Source organism: Schistocerca serialis, chromosome 1, assembly GCF_023864345.2.
Source record: "Schistocerca serialis cubense isolate TAMUIC-IGC-003099 chromosome 1, iqSchSeri2.2, whole genome shotgun sequence".
Classification (NCBI taxonomy): domain Eukaryota; kingdom Metazoa; phylum Arthropoda; class Insecta; order Orthoptera; family Acrididae; genus Schistocerca; species Schistocerca serialis.
Window position 1 is genome coordinate 810,757,362 of NC_064638.1, and position 16,309 is coordinate 810,773,670.

At 41.6% G+C, this 16,309-nt stretch overlaps 1 protein-coding gene across 1 annotated transcript in view; it reads left to right on the top strand.

The window, feature by feature from the left end:
• The first annotated feature begins 2,210 nt into the window (after positions 1-2,210).
• The window catches only part of LOC126435637 (mite allergen Der p 3-like), an 82,072-nt gene continuing 67,973 nt past the window's right edge, over positions 2,211-16,309 (top strand). Inside the window, exon 1 of the mRNA XM_050090465.1 lies at positions 2,211-2,396. Coding sequence (XP_049946422.1) covers positions 2,211-2,396 — 186 coding nt within the window. The remainder of the gene's footprint in view (positions 2,397-16,309) is intronic.

Consider the following 16,309-nt stretch of genomic DNA (forward strand, 5'->3'; position numbering starts at 1 on the left):
AGGCCAGTATTTATCCATTCCGAGACGACTGAACGCTGTTTTGAATGCCGTCGGTTTTCCTACACACTTTTAAGCATAGTAATGTCTTGTGTTTGTGGTGTTTCCATGTTTTTGTCTACCGCGTGTGAGTATCATATTGCCCAGCCGTTCTCGTAGCGAAGAGTTTCAGAATTTCAATAGCGAGCTTCTCTATGACGCACTACGCCTCTCATGTAGGGTCCGTCACAGGACTTTGTTCTGTATCTCTTTTTGTATTTGTAATGAACGGTGTTCAAATCATAAGGTTCGCGATTTTATTTTTCACACAGTAGTCACAGTAACTACATAAATAAATAAAACTTCTCTGATTTCTCAACGAAATCTCCCTACAGCTGTAAACTCTTTTCAGAACTTCGACACCGTAATTTTATGGGCGCTGCGAATCTTTTTTTTAGGAAACTGATGCAACAGCAACACGACTGGAGTATCTGCAACCACGGTGAGTGTCGGTCGTCGGGGAAACAGCAAAAATCGCAAGGAGCTAGGCCGCAATCGATATAAGTTGCATGACCCATGTTCTTGTTTTGATCACTTCCAAACAGACTCCTAACCGGAAAACGTCGGCACATGTGTGAGATGGCACCGGTAGAACGCTGTAGTACACACGATTGAGTCATCCCTGCGAGACGGTGATTGGAGACTGTTGTCTGTCAGCTGTGAGCTACGACCAAATTAAGGTGTTGCGCTAGAGGACTTAAAGGTTAAGTGATAGGTATGGCGCGGTGTTCCATTCCCAGTCGATTTTAAGTCTTTGTTTTCTATTTTTACACTTATCGTTTCTTTCATCTTTCACTTAGGTTTATTAAAAAAAGTCATACGTTCTGGGATTAAGTTATAAAACAGCCCATCGAAATAGGGTTCAGTGTAAATGTAACCGCCAACCGCCTTGCCGAGTGGTAACACTGGTTCCCACCAGCTCACAGAAGTCAAGCACCGTCGGCACTTGGATGGGTGACCGTGCGGTCTGCTGAGTGCTGTTGGCGAGAGATGTGCACTCAGCCCTTATGAGGCTAATTGAGGTGCTACTTAGCGGCTCCCTCCACGAAAACTGACAATGACTGAGAGAGCGGTGAACTGATCACAAGCCACTCCACATCTGCATCCAGTGACGTCTATTAGCTAAGGATGTCACGGCGGTCGGTATCTTCCGTTGACTCTTCGAGGCATGTTCGGACGGAGTTTAGTTTAGTTTTAGCAAATGTAACCAACTGCAGCTCAGAAAGACACTTCAGTAAGATCTTGGATCTTGTCCTCTTCAGTAAGAAACAGTGGAGCTCGGCACTAGAATTTAACAAACGACATTAAATCGATAATAGATATTATATTGTGGGCCAGCAAAATTTACTTCGATATCTTGGGGGTACGTATAATGTGATAACTCGACGTCAAGATGTGAACCATCCAATGGCCGACTGATTAGCCTTAACAGTTCCTGGAACAAGCGGGAGATGACCGCAGGTATCAGTGCGCTCCACGACCCGTTTGTGCAATGACACCTACTGTTCAATCTGCTTTTGCAGGTGTTTTCACCAGTCTGAACTTCGTCGGAATATTCTGCATAATCTTCCGGTTCGTTTCGTCGACGGAGAGACACGTCTTTGAACCACAAGGGATGTGTCATGCTCAGTTCAGCTTACTTTGAATGCTGATATAATTAGATTGTCTCCAGGAAGATCGGTATACTGTTCACCTTGCATTAATGAGCGACACAACTTCACAGAGTGGATCGTACAGTAACGCTTGACAGTTCATGCAAAACAATGCCATACGATCGTCGTCACCCACAATCCGGTTTCTGTTGTCTTGACAACAGTTCATGCTGGTCGTTAACGACGTTGGTCACCTGTTGACTAAGTAACCTTCTTTCGTTCGGTACAGGTTTGTCGGAAACTCATATATTTCCTGAAAGTTGAAAAATTTTGAAATGTTAAGGGCAGAGGGACAAGCGGTTAGGGGCTATAGGAACCACAAAGTATCAGTAAAGTGTGTATAAGTGGACATATTCCCGTCATGACGTCTCTATTTCTTGTATGTTCCCGTGTGTTGCTGTCTAGTACTACTGTACTGTATCTTTTCTTCTTACATTGCAGATGGATCCGAAAGTCGTTGTGATTGCCTTGGTCTCCCGATTCGGAACACGCAATAGATCTCCAAACATTCAGGACTCAGAGATGATAAAACATATAAATACTCTCTTGGAAAATGACATGGAGATTCTGGAAGAGTTCTGGACATTAGAAATTGCTGGAGGAGATAGAGAAGAATGCGACGAGGAAATGGACTTTGGAGATGATGGCGACGATAAGGAACAGCAGTGCTCGTCGCAACGATCGCCTCCCTCTCTTTCGAGTTCATCGGTATCCGAGTATGTTCCGTCGCCCTAAAGGCGAAAGCACGATGATCCAGCAAATATGGCAAAAGAGGTAATTCAAAAACAGTCTTAATCGCATTTGTTATTATTATTATTATTACTATACCGCCAACCGGTTTTAACCCGACGTAGGGGTCATCTTCTGGGCATTTACATCATTGGTCTACTGCTGGTGGTGTCACTCCTGTCTACTATGGGCAGGAAACTATGATAGTCCCAACATTGTAGCGTTTCGACTATTATTCCGCGAAATGATAATTCTTGGCTCGAGTTAAATCTATTACAACAAGGTCACAGAGTGCACTGTTCATAGAAAGCACTGAACTCTCTCTTTACTTTCCCAGTCGATAGTTTTCACCTTGTTTGCTTATGGTATAATCAGTTATAATGCCACCATTGTAATGTGGATGTTTATTAATATCGTAGTTCACTGTTCACTGAGCAACGAGTCTAATGTACTGGCCAAGCATCGTAATTTTCATGTACACTTTCTAAGACGACTACCCACGATGGGAGAGTACTGTACGATGTGAAGCAATAAGTTACAACGGCACCATTACAATCCGTATGTTTATGAAGATCACAGTTTACTCTTTTGCTTTTAGCTTCCTCGTCCGCAGTAAAAATCGAAACAGTACTCGTAACACCAAAACGAGAGTCTCAAAACGACGGCCACGAACACATCTCTCCCATGTCTCACGCGTGACACGGCAATGTCTCTTATTCGCTTACTTCACACACAGTACATTTTTAAAGCTCAACTTTTCTTGCGTAACTTTACACGGAGTACAATCATCAATTTCTGAAGTGAAATTACAGTTTTATACTATTATGTTCGCAGAAAAGTTTGAGACCAACATTAATAAATATCTAAGAAGGCAACACAAAAAGTAACAATTTCATAAATAGCAACTACAGAACATATAGAGGAACAGGATTAAAAAACTTGTATTATTACAACAGTTTCACAAGTACAAAGAAAAAGACAAGAAAAAAGCTGAAAATGACATCGTATTTTATTAGTACTATGACTACAACTTTGCTTCCGCCGCTTTTTTCTCGAAGTTTGGGACTTTATTGTGAAAGACTTATGATTCATAGTACTGCCCATCGCTTGCCGCTACATTCTCCCATCTTTCGGATAGCATACGAATCCCTTGGCGGAAGAACTGGGCGTCTTTTGTGGGGATCCATGAATCGATTCAATTTTGCGCTTGTTCATATGATCGGAAGTGCTGGTCAGGCAGACTGTATGCCACTGATCGAAAAAGGTGGTAGTCAGAGAGAGCGACGTATGGAGAATACGTTTCCATGTATATTTTGACGAGTTTTGCGACATGGGGTCGACCACTGACCTGCTGCAAAATCACCTTTACGTGTCTATCGCTGTATTGTGGGCGTTTGTGTTTAGTGCTGGGCTCGAACGCATGTGATGTCCTGTGACTGTCTTCATCTCTTTCAGTAGCTTCGAAAACGTTCTGTGTTCCACCGTCATGCCCGCCTTCGACATCAAAATCACCGTTCTTAAGGCTTTGAAAACTTTGCCTGAACGTTCTTCCACTAATAGTTCCCTCAGCATTGGTCTTACCCAGCATTTTAAGAGCCAGAGCCGCAGATTTCTTCATGTTAAAGCAGAAAATTAAAACTTCCCGCAAATGGCGAGAAATGGGTACGTAAATTGACGTACTTAATCGAGAGTAACCTTATGATTCAATCACAAATCGACTATTTTTAATGGCATTATGTTTACAGATGCCTAAGCTTATTGTATTACACCTATGACCAACCATCTGAACCCCACCTGCCGCTACTGCCGTCTATTGCAAAGCGGCGGAAGCCAAGTTGTAGACCTAATATCTTCAGATAGTTCTTCATATGCTGGTCTTCTGAATTTGAGACGTTTTCCAGCAAGTAAGAATAAATCTTCATGAAGAGGGATTGATTCATTTTTAAGAAGCTTGCTGGCAAAGTTAGTAGAGAGCCTCCTTTCGACAAAGGTGAGCCAGAAAGATGTTCGATACTAACAGCAGCCAGCACGTAGGTGTACATCTGTCTCTGCCACTAATTGCTGTAGTAACTGTCAAAGCTCTCTTCACATTAGCGCGGCGGAGCCAGACTGGTCATCAACATTCTCCTTCAGAGTATACCAACGCAAGGGACGTTCCGCGGAGCAGGTGACTACCATATATAAGAAGGGTAAATGAACGGACCCGCAAAATTACAGACCAATGCCCCCAACTCCGCTTTGCTGCAGAGTTCTAGAAAGTATTCTCAGTTCGAACATAATAAATTTGCTAGAGACCGGAAATCTTATATCCACAAAACAGCACTCTTTCAGAAAGCATCGGTCTTGTGAAACTCAGCTTGCCCTTTTATCACATGATATACTGCGATCTATGGGTGCAAGGTAACAGAAAGATTCCATATTTCTAGGTTTCCGACAAGTACTTGACACAATGCAACACTGACGATTGGTAATGAAGGCACAAGCATTATGGAATAGGTTCCTTGATATGGGGCTGGTTCGAAGACTTCTTAAGTAACAGAACCCAGTACGTTGTCCTCGACGGCGAGTGATCGTCAGAGACATGGGTATCGTCGGGGGTGCCCCAGAGAAGTGTGACAGGACCAATGTTATTTTCTGTGTACGTAAATGATATGGCGGACAGAATGGACAGCAATCTGCAGTTGTCAGCTGATGATGCTGTGGTGTACGGGAGGGGATCAAATTTGGTTGAATGTTGGTGTATGCAAGATGACTTAAATAAAATTTCTAGTTGATATGATGAATGGCAGCTAACTCTAAATGTCTAAACCTAGAAAAATGTAACCTAATGCTGATGACTAGAAAAAAACCTAATGTTCGGATGCAGCATTAGTAGTGTCCTGATGGACACAGTCACGGCGTTTAAATATCTGGGCGTAAGTTATTTGAAATGAACGAGCATGTGGGTATTATGCTACGGAAGGCGAATAGTCGACTTCGGCTTATTGGGAGAATTTTAAGAAACTGTGGTTCATCCGTAAAAGAGACAGCGTATAGAAAATTAGTGCAACCTATTCTTGAGCACCTCCTGAGGTTTACCATCAGGTCAGACTCACGGAAAACGTCCAAGTAGTTCAGAGGCGGGCTGCTATATTTGTTACCGGTAAGTCCGACAACACACAAATATTACGGAGATGCTTCGGGAAAGCGACTTTCTTTTAGAGGAAAACTATTGAGAAAATTTAGAGAACCGGCAGCTGAAGCTGACTACAAAACGGTTCTACTGCCGCCAACATACATTTCTCATAAGAGAAACGAGGACAAGAGATGAGAAATTAGGTCTCATACGTAGGCACACACGTAGTCAGTTTTTCCTCGCTCCAGTTGCTAGTGGAACAGGAAAGAAAATGACTAGGAGTGGTACAGGGTACCCTCCGCCATGTACCGTACGTTGGCTAGTGAAGTATATTTGTGTATGTAGATGAAGTCATGTATTTGCTCCCCATGTACAGTCCAACCAGCTGTCTTCCTCAGCAAGTTCACTCGTGTTTCTATCATCTTACCTGTGTTGGAAACATGTGTGGCATGTCAGCATTTTGTCCAACATGATACCAAGGTTTTTTGCCTTATATCTGTATTTGATTATGTCAAGAGGGCCAAACCGTGGGCTGATCTACGTTGATGCTATGCGATTGGAAAGGTGGAAAAGACATGCTTCTGTTTTAGAAGTATTAGGCCCAAGTCCCCATGTCTTAAAGTGCCCATAAAGTTTACTGAGTCTGTTTGTTGGGTGTTCTCACATTCAAAAAGATATTCAGTCTGATATGAAATTGCAAAGTTATCTGAAGTCTAGAATTTCTGGCAGTTCAGGTTTGGCAGGTCTGCTGCGTAGAGATTGATTAACACCGGAGTTAGAACAGCATCATAGGGTATGCCGCATTGAGTACTTGCATCTGCCCCTCTTTTCATTTTGATGTAGTTTAAACCACCGAATGCTCAGTATGTTGTTTTAGAGATTATCTTGCGTCTTACAAGGTATTGGTTTCAAAAATTTCACCGTTTCACCGTTAAGCTGTTAACACGTCAACGAAAACTACAACGATCTTGAGTTTCGCGTAGTAGCCAGTTACTATGTGAGTAAACAAGAAGAACTTTCCACAGCAGTTCCTACCAGGTCTAAGTCCAGCTTGTTCAAATGATACCACAGATTTAATTTAATTTTATATTCTGTCTAAAATCATTCTTTCAGAGAATTTGTAGGCACCACTAAGTAGAGATACTGGGTGCAGGTGTTCTAATTCTATTCCCTCTTTCCTTGGCTCTTTGACAGCAATTTAAGTTTTGCTGGCAATGTTCCTACAATAAAAATTTCGTTGAAAAGACGAACTAGCCGTTTCGAATTGGAGGACCGCTGTGCGTTAAATACTCGGTGTAGATCCCATCTGCACCTGCAGCTTTCGTACGGCTAAGAACTTTCTGGAGTTCAGTTATTAAAAATGTAGAATTTTGGGTTATATTGTTGGGATTTTTTGACCTCAAGAAGTTCTTTCTTTACTTGGCGAAGACTTGCTTTACTTCCTGGAGCCTTGGAAACTCTCACAGAGTGACTGGCAGTTGTGTCGCATCGGATTGTTGACTTCTTTGTTTAGTGGAAATAATCTTCTCCCATCTTCTCGAATCAGTGTCAGAGCTCTTGTACTGGAGTTTGTAAAGTCAAGTTCCTAGGTTTCTTTGTGCCATTTTTCTCTCCTCCGCTCTTTCAAGGAATTTTGATCAATTGGTACCAACTACAAAAAACTGGAACAAAAATCATGTCAACTACGTAAATCTAAAGGAGATCATGGAGAAAGAAACTGAACGTTGGTGAATTCTAACACCCGGAACTAAGAAAAGAAATAAAGATTGCAGATGGACCTAGCTTTCAAACCTCTTACCGGACATAAAGTGGCACAGAAATGACCTCAATAGTGACGTACTTTACTAGTTAAATAGCGACATATACAGGATGTAACGGGTATAAATGCAGAGATTTCCGGTGGTAACTGAGGATGGTGTGCTGAGCAAAATTACATCAGTATTTACATCATTTGCAGACTAATAGCTACTAAAGTCATATGTTGTTAGATTGCTTAGTACCTCCAAGTACATGAGATAAGAGCAAGCCATTAATGCTTATGTTCCTCTGGGCAGCAGGTCTGGTATTCAAGTGTGAAGGCGTGGACGCAATATGGTTAGTCTATTCTGACACGTGTAGTCCACTACGGTCATGACCATACAGTAAACATCAGGTGGTAAATTACGTGACGTGTTTGTATGAAGGCTGTTCGACGCAGAGAAAGAAAACCAACCGACTGATGTATGTACATGTCGAGGTACCACGTATAAAAATAGCTGCAATTATACTCGTTACACCCCGTATAAAGACGAGCCGAGCGGGCAGTCAGAGATTTATATGTGTCATAGTAGTAACCACTGTTAGATACACACTTAGAACTGTATGTAGTACAAAGATATCTGTGGCGTAGCGTGCTTGTAAAGGTTGGGGAGACTCTGCAGTTATTATAGGGAGACAAAATAATACAATAAATAATAAATTAAACAAATGAATCAAAATGCATCAAACAAAACAACAAAAACTACTACTACTACTACTACCACCACCACTACCACCACCACTAATAATAAAAATAACTTTTTCAAGAAACGATGACAAATTTGGAGAATTCCAGCAGCAAGAGAAGAAGCATTTATATTTTCTTGTACACAAGTGCAATGCACCTGCCTTTTCTTTCCACGAATAAATCAATAACTCGGTCTACAACGATCCGATCACTGGATAGCTCTCCAAATAAGTCTTTTTTATTGCTATCGTTCTCAAACACGACAGCTGGGTGTTGGACACTGAATTCCTTAAATAATTCTTCACTCGTTTAAGAGAACTCATGCTTCGTTCATTGCTTGCTGTGATTGCGAGTAGGGTCAAAACCAAACTCAGGGACTTCGTTGTTTCTTCATAAATAGAGGCTAAATCATTGTTGACAATGTACTTTAAGAGTATCTTTGGAGATAAGTGTTTTTTCTCATCAGCGTATATGTTACACAGTTCATTTTCAAGTTGTTCTTGTTTCAAAAAAGGGTATTGTTCTAATAACTGAAGCAGTTTCAACTTTGGGAATTCTTTTTGATAGTTCGAAAACACTTTTCGTTCAAAAGTTCAACAAACGGAGTCTGGGGAAAGTCTTGAAATCTTCTTTCCATCTGAACAATTTGCAAATCCAGTATCTCGTAACTTAGTGCCCTCAGAGATGTCTTTTGACTGTCAGAGGATGATAAGTTGCCATTCAAACACAAGCTGCATTTAATGCATTCATCAACGAATGTTTCCCTTCTTAACTGTTGTAAGTTTCTCAAAACAGTTCTTATTTCGTCGTTGCAAGCAGTTATACTGACAGCTTTTGACTGAAGAAAATTTAAGAGATGATCAACATAAACAAAACACTCTCGGTAGAAGCAAAGCAAGTAGACAAACATACGATCATCCATGCGTCGTTTCATTCCCACAGCACAGCTCAAAGATTCTGGGTCCCATTGAGAGTCTGTATCATCAATTATATAATTAAAAACATTATATAGCTCTGATAAATGCCTAGATATTGTTGAAACTGCCCAGGAACGGAAGTTCCTGCGAGTGTTGCTTGCAAGTGGCAGTTCAAATCCTTTCTCAGTTAGCAATAAAGTTCATATTGATGATTTGCTGAAAAACGAATTTAATGCAGTAAGAGCACTTACAAACATGCGCACTTGTAGTATGATTTTAGAGACATGTAACAGTACCAAAGTTAGTTGGTGTACGTAACAACGAATAAGCAGCACATAGGGACAGAACTGCTTCACCAGTTGTTGTAGTCCTCTTTCTCTGACCACCATTACTGAAGCACCATCATAAGTTTGACTAACCAATTCTCCTTCCACATTCCAGTCTTTCAATACTGCATGAATAATGTTTAACAAACCTTCAGCAGTTTTATCTCCAGGAACATCGTAAAATCCAGTGAATCTTTCCTCAATTTTGTCTGCAATACATTATCTGAATGTTATACTGATTTGACTCTTGCCTGACACGTCTAATGTTTCATGAAATTGCAGTTCTGAATTTCAGCTTTTATTTTCTCATTAACTGCCAGAGTTGTCATTTCTATTACATCATTCTGTACTGGAGAAGTTCCTTTAAAGGTTGAAGAAGAGGGTCTAGGTTTAACTGCTCTCCTTGAGATAATAAATCCAACAATTCCAGAAAGTTACCTTTAATTCTGGAGGATTCGTCTTCTTGATGGCCGCGAAAGGCTAGTTTTTGTTTACAAAGAAATACAAGTGCCTAAATAAGACGAGCCCATACTCTCCTGTTGGATCAACTTGTTCGTTGTATTTTGTTGCTGTCAGACGAGCGGCCTCAGAAAGGGCGTGCTCAATTCTAATTTTGCCAATAATTGAAATGATTCTTTCTTCTGCAGGTGTCATTTTGATATCTGATGCTTTTGTGCTTTCCTGTCAAAGCTCTTTACTCTACAAATGCCGTCATTGCACCATTCCTTTTCACCACCCAACAGAAGACATATATAATAATATGATCTGTTATTAACTGCATTCGCAGTCAGCCAAGTATACTTTTCGTAGCAGGCTGTCTGAAAAGTGCGTTTTTGTTTGGCTTCACTTAAAACTACACTGAATGTAGGAGTAGGTCGTTCGTCCTTCAATTCACACTTTTATCGCACGTTGATGTAGAAAAAGGTGCGACTGTTCTCTTCCGTGTTAAAAGCCAGCATGGAAGCGGCAGGGACTAGTCTCGATATCTGCTAGCAAATGCAGTGCACCAGATTTCGTAGAAGAGGGGAAGAGGGTGGGAGCCAAGAATGCCACTAAAGCGCAGGCGCACACAGCCAGGTAAGGGAAGAGAGGCAGAAACTGAGAGCAGTCGAGTCTCAAGCAGGCAAATACACCAATACTCATGTGCGGCGCGGGCCACAAAACTGATGTCTTCACACATTTAGAGCTCTTATTAGAAAGTTGTTTATATTTTTGTTATGAATTAATGTTGCAGCTTTTTTAAGATGGTAAGGGAGACTAAGTCTCAAAGTCTCCCCTCATGCTACGCCACTGAAAGATATCAAGGAATCTGGGACACACGTTAATAATCAGAAGTTACGCTACATCCCCCAGAAATTTCAGAGTAGACTCCCTCACCACAAGAGTACAAGAACTACCAGACTTGTGTACAGGTGGTGGTCATCGGCTACACTGGATCTCAGTGAGTGCATCCAACACCTGAGCTTACCACGGCAAACACCTTGCAGCTTGCTGAGGAAAAGTAGATGTGAACTCCAGTACTTCTTAGTATTGAGCACAATGTTGTCTCACAGCACCGTCAAACGCGATCTTCTGCTCGATACAGAATGCACCATTGGCAAACAGAGGCACAAACGAGTTATACAAATCTCTTACCTAATGAAAGACGTACTTTTATTTGATTATATGTTTCATTACAATTTATCCTATAAACTAGGTATGGTCTTTTACCATTTTTATACGCCATCTTTTTTATTATATTCTACTCGGACCAATACCTTAGGAAGTGATCTGTGGCGTATGTCTTTTATTTAATCCTAACTTTTTCTTTATGATCAGGAGCCTATTGTTCATGAACACACCCTGTCTTCCATGAAATACATTTTGTTAGTTTGCTGTGGCTAAGGTGAATTTTCTGCATCACCGAGCTTAAAACGGAAGGCTGAACCGTTGTTATGCAAGAGGGGCAGGGGGAGGGAAGCTGGGGGGGGGGGGGGGGGAGGAGGAGGGGATCCAAGAACAAAGAAAGATCCCAGACCTCTCAGTCTTGGCGTACGTGGCGAACGAGCTTTCTCGCCGAATTCGTGGTTGAGTGTTCCCATTGGTTGCTGGAAGTTCTCGGTAGAAGCTTCGAGTCCTTTCTGAGAAGTCCTTCAGTTAAAACGGACGAACAAGGGACCTGTAGGGCATGCTTTTTGATGCGTGCCGATTGGGCCGTTGTGCTGTGCCCTGAAGCTAGACCCGTGATTGGCTGGAAAGTGCACCAAAAAGTTCGTCCTGTAGGGAATGTCGAAGAGTGGACGGTGGGCAGTTAAAGACGGGCAAGCTCCAGTCTGGACGTGTTGGTGATACTGTGGGCAGGTGGGGACTCGTTGTGCAGCTGTACCACGAGGGACTGGTCGTGAGACGCAACGCAACTGCTTGCTGGTGTACTGTTAGTTAGGTCGCGGTCAGAGCTTATGCGCCCGCCCCCTGATGTGTGTGCGTGTGCCGCTAAGTAAAGCCCAGCTCAGTCCAGGTAGTCTTTACTCGTCTCTGAAGCCTTTAGTTACGTGCCATTGAATAGCAGGCCCTTGCTTGATTTACGTTCGTGATTTGGATTGCTCACTGGCCTGTGGTACACGCTTAAGACGATTTCGATAGGCTCATGACTTGTGTTGGTTACATGTCCGATTCACGAACTCCACTGTCATTGACGTCAGGAACCCCCAGTTCGTTTCGTCGGTCTATGCGTTACTGTAAGTGCGAGTGAACGTAAACTGTGATCTACTTACGCAGAATAGAATCATGTCTTCTTGTTTTCTTGATCACAGACCCCGACAATGACGCTTATTTACTAATTCGCTATGTTTGAAATAATATTTATTAAGTGCATAAACCAAAAGAAAAAAAGAAGCATCGAATATTTTAAGATAGTCTCTTTTTTGCCTGTCTCGAGCACTTTGTTGCAGGAGCGTCCAGTTTCATCATGTAGCAGTAAATACAATATTTCAACACGTCATTTGCCTTCGTAGTTTTGCTTCAGCAGTGAAATATCCTGATGAAGTGCTCACTATGTTCGCTGTTCACATAAGCACAGTTTGACTGTAACATATCAAGGTGTGCAAGGGAAAAGTGAATTTTTAGTGACATGTTACGTTTCAGGATTTCATATGACCTTGTCATACTATCCACAATATCTTGGAAATTTTTCTGGTTTGAAGTTTCCGAGGAAACTATTTGAAATCTTAATCTTGATCATGTTGAACACCACAGCTGGCACTAATGTCAATGATTAATGAAAACCACCTCAGACGTATTATTATATGTTTACTATGTTACGACCGTAACACAATAAATGTGTAATAATGCAGGTGAGTTGGTTTTTCATAATCATTCATCTTAAAGGACTGTCGTGCTGTTTCTTCATTGTACGTAATTCATTCCCTTTGTTTTGAAAAAGTTCTCTAATTTTTGAATCGATAAACATACCAAATTTCACTCCTTTGAAACTGAACCTGGGGATTTTTGCCGTTAGTGGATGCTGATCCAATTGAATTTAAATCCATTACGTAATTCTTCATAAATCCCAATCTTATATATAGTGCCTAAGGTAAAATTTTGCTTAAATCTATGAATGGTTCAGCAACAACATTTTTCACTTCCAGAGTTAAACACTGTCCCTTCAGCTCAGTTTTCTGTGAATATTGTTTGTTGACAGGATGACTGTTTCACTCAAAAAGAAAACTATAACGCTTGTTGATACTAGACTGGAGTTCTAACAATGCAGCATCAATTTTCAGTTCCCAAAAACTCACCACTGGTTTCCCGCAGTCTTACATAGTTGATCACGATGTCTGTCCCTCTGAGTTGACCATGATGTTCTTCACGTTTGGTTATTTTCCTTCTATACACAGTTATTACGAAGGCACTTGAAGAAGCATCAAAACACGGCTGCTTTATTGTAGCAGTTCTTGACAACTGGAGCTCTTATCCGTCCACAACGACTATGTGGCGACACTACTGTCTGGCACTCCTATCAAGGTGGGTCTTGTATTTGATGAAGAAAGCGTAGTTACAGGTAATGAACACAGTTCATAAACTAGCTCTAATATCAGAATTTTATTACCAGTTTCTTGTTTAATAATACCAAACTAGCAAGCTTCAGCTCATTTGTTCAGCAGTGTAATTGAATATCAAATAGGTTGAGATAATGTAGGATGCACATCGATGGTAAAAGCAGGGAACACTTCATGGTTCATATGTATGAGCTGACTAAATTGTCGTCCTGGACTGTGTGTGAGAGTGAACTTTTTACACGCGTAACATTTACACCAAAATCACTCTTTGTCCATATCCAAATTCTTACAGGTGTAATACAACAGACTCGATAATGTCTGTCAGAACTTTGCTCTGGTGTCAGTACACGAACATTAATGCATGTTTCTTATTATTGCTCTAAACACAACTCATATAGCCACACATGACCACGGTATACCTATGGTCACCTATCATTATCAGTTCAGAAGGCAGAAGACACTCCTCTACCATGCCTCCAATCAATCTATTCATACATTTATAAGCTTTGTGCCAATAAAATCGAAGGTACGTAAATGTCTGGTCAAAAATTAAGCAATACATGCCATTTTGTCAAGGGGTTATATGATATGGTCAGCTATGAAATAAGTTATAGCATAGCTATCAGCACTAAACTGAAGATATGTTTCTATTACTTTGAGTGCCTACTGACATTATCAGTTTCTGACAGCCATTTCGTCTTCAGATAGTTGGAGTTAGTGGTGAGTTGTGGTTGTTAGTTACATCTGCATACTGCCAACAGCAAGTCCTAGTAAAACTATAAATTGGTAGACAAGATCGCAGGAATTCTTTTTATTCCATGCTTACCGGTTTCGGCGAAACTAAAGCCGCCATCATCGGATCTCAGTACACATACAGGTTACAACATCAAGGCAAACAATAGTGATATTAATAGTTGCCTATAACACACAGGTCTTACAAAATTGTCGTAAGTAGCACACAGGCGTCCAATAGAGATGACAGTTAGATGTTAAGTGTAGTGTCTCTGTTCGCCGAAACCGGTAATCATGGAATAAAAAGAATTCCTGCGATCATGGCTACCAGTTTATTATTTTACAACCATCTAGATCGCTCCCACATGAGCACAATGTGCTCCCTACAAAAAAGCAAGTCCTAGTTTTTCCAAGGCTCTGTATACACCCTGCCGTTTGTGAAAATTGCAACTCTTACAAGGAGACATGTGATTACAGTGAAATTTATTCTGCTGATTAGGTACATGTCAATACACAACATTATTAGAATTACAGAACTGTACATGCACTTTGACAGTCAAGATTCAATAAGTTGTGAAGCCTCTACATACTACAAAAGATTTTCTAACGTCGTAGCACGGAATCAAATGGGGCATGAATATGCTGCTGGAGAATGCACTGCCACGCAGTTTGTTGACCCGTCCACGAACCATTGACAGTGGCTCCAAGAGAGCAAGGACGAACAAATTTCCAATCGACCATATCCCAGACATATTTGATGGCGACACGTCAGGTCAGACCAAGCTAGCATTGGTATCCTCGTTCTTCGAGGGAAGCTTGTATATTACTAGCCACATGTGGTTGGGCATTGACATAGTGAAATAAGGCTTGTGGAGCTGCATGCAGGTGTGGCAATGCCTCGTGCTCTAAGACTCACCTGATAAAGTGGCTGCTCTTCAAATTTCCCTTAGTACGTGGGAGGCGAGACAGCATGTTACAGCCAGTGGCACCTCAACCATTACATACATTTGTCCCTTACACTTCTTAATAATGCAGTCTGTCCGAATGCAACGGTAGCCTCCAGCATGAAAGCTGCTACCACTCTGAGACAATTTGAAGGGTGGCTCGTCCAAAAACACTACATTTCGCACGGCAGTCGTGGCGTTCGTGTGCTCATTTCAGTCTGAGGCGTTGGTGATTTCTGATCAATGAATCCCGACGCAATGTCATGTGGGCCAATAATACCATCCTCGTAAGAGACATCGGATCGTCGGAGAAGATATGTCCACCCCGGTTCCAGAGTCCCGGCGTCAAGCCAACACTGTGGACGTAGCTGTTCTGTCGGTTTCACCCACGCGGACAAACTGGTGGTCATCCCACGCCGTGGGCACAGTGTGTGGTTCAGTATACGTTCGTTGCTGTAGACGCTCTTCTACCCACTGTCTCCACAAACGCATTACTGTCGTAGTTGTGTGCATTGTACAAGCTGCGGTGCCACTTTACGGCAAATCCGGTACCAGGAGACCAATCATTATGCCCTGTGTTCAAAATGACTTATTTGGCGATTATTACCGGCGAGTATTACCGGCAATTCCTTGCACGTTTATACTTCGTTTGACAGCTTTGCACCGACTGAGCGTTGCGTAACGCCGACCAATCCGGTCACACAAAGGAGGGTGCTGTTGGACCAAAACGCACGTTATCTTTTTAACGTGTTAATCACTTAGTACGATATTGTTCTTCTAATAATCCTTCGATGTTGGAGCGATTAATACCTTCTGGGTGTCGCAGTTTTCACAAAAAGTAATGTGCATATGGAACAAGAAATAATACTCGTAAACATCCCCTTTTCTTGTGGACGCTCGACAGTGGTTGACAATGTAGGTAATGGAAATGGAACACCGCAGACGTATTTTCAAGGTACTTATTATTCAGACAACTAGTTTCAACTTCGCATTTATGCCATCTTCACGCCATAACATTAATCAATTAAGTATTTCCAGTAATTGGCTCATGTACCGTAGGACCGAAACAATAACTAGATGCCATGGACTGCTATTCATTACGACTCTATCTTCTAAACTTGTAGTCACCATCATCAGTTGTAGTCAGTGGTGACTACACATTTGGAATATACGCTCCTGATGAATAGCGGTTCACCGCACCTAATTATCGAATCGGTCCTACGATGCATGAGGGAATTACTGGAAATACTTATTTTGTTCGCAGTATGGCCCGAATATGACGCAAATGTAGTGTTGGAACTCGCAGTTTGAATAATAAAGACTTTGAAAATATGGC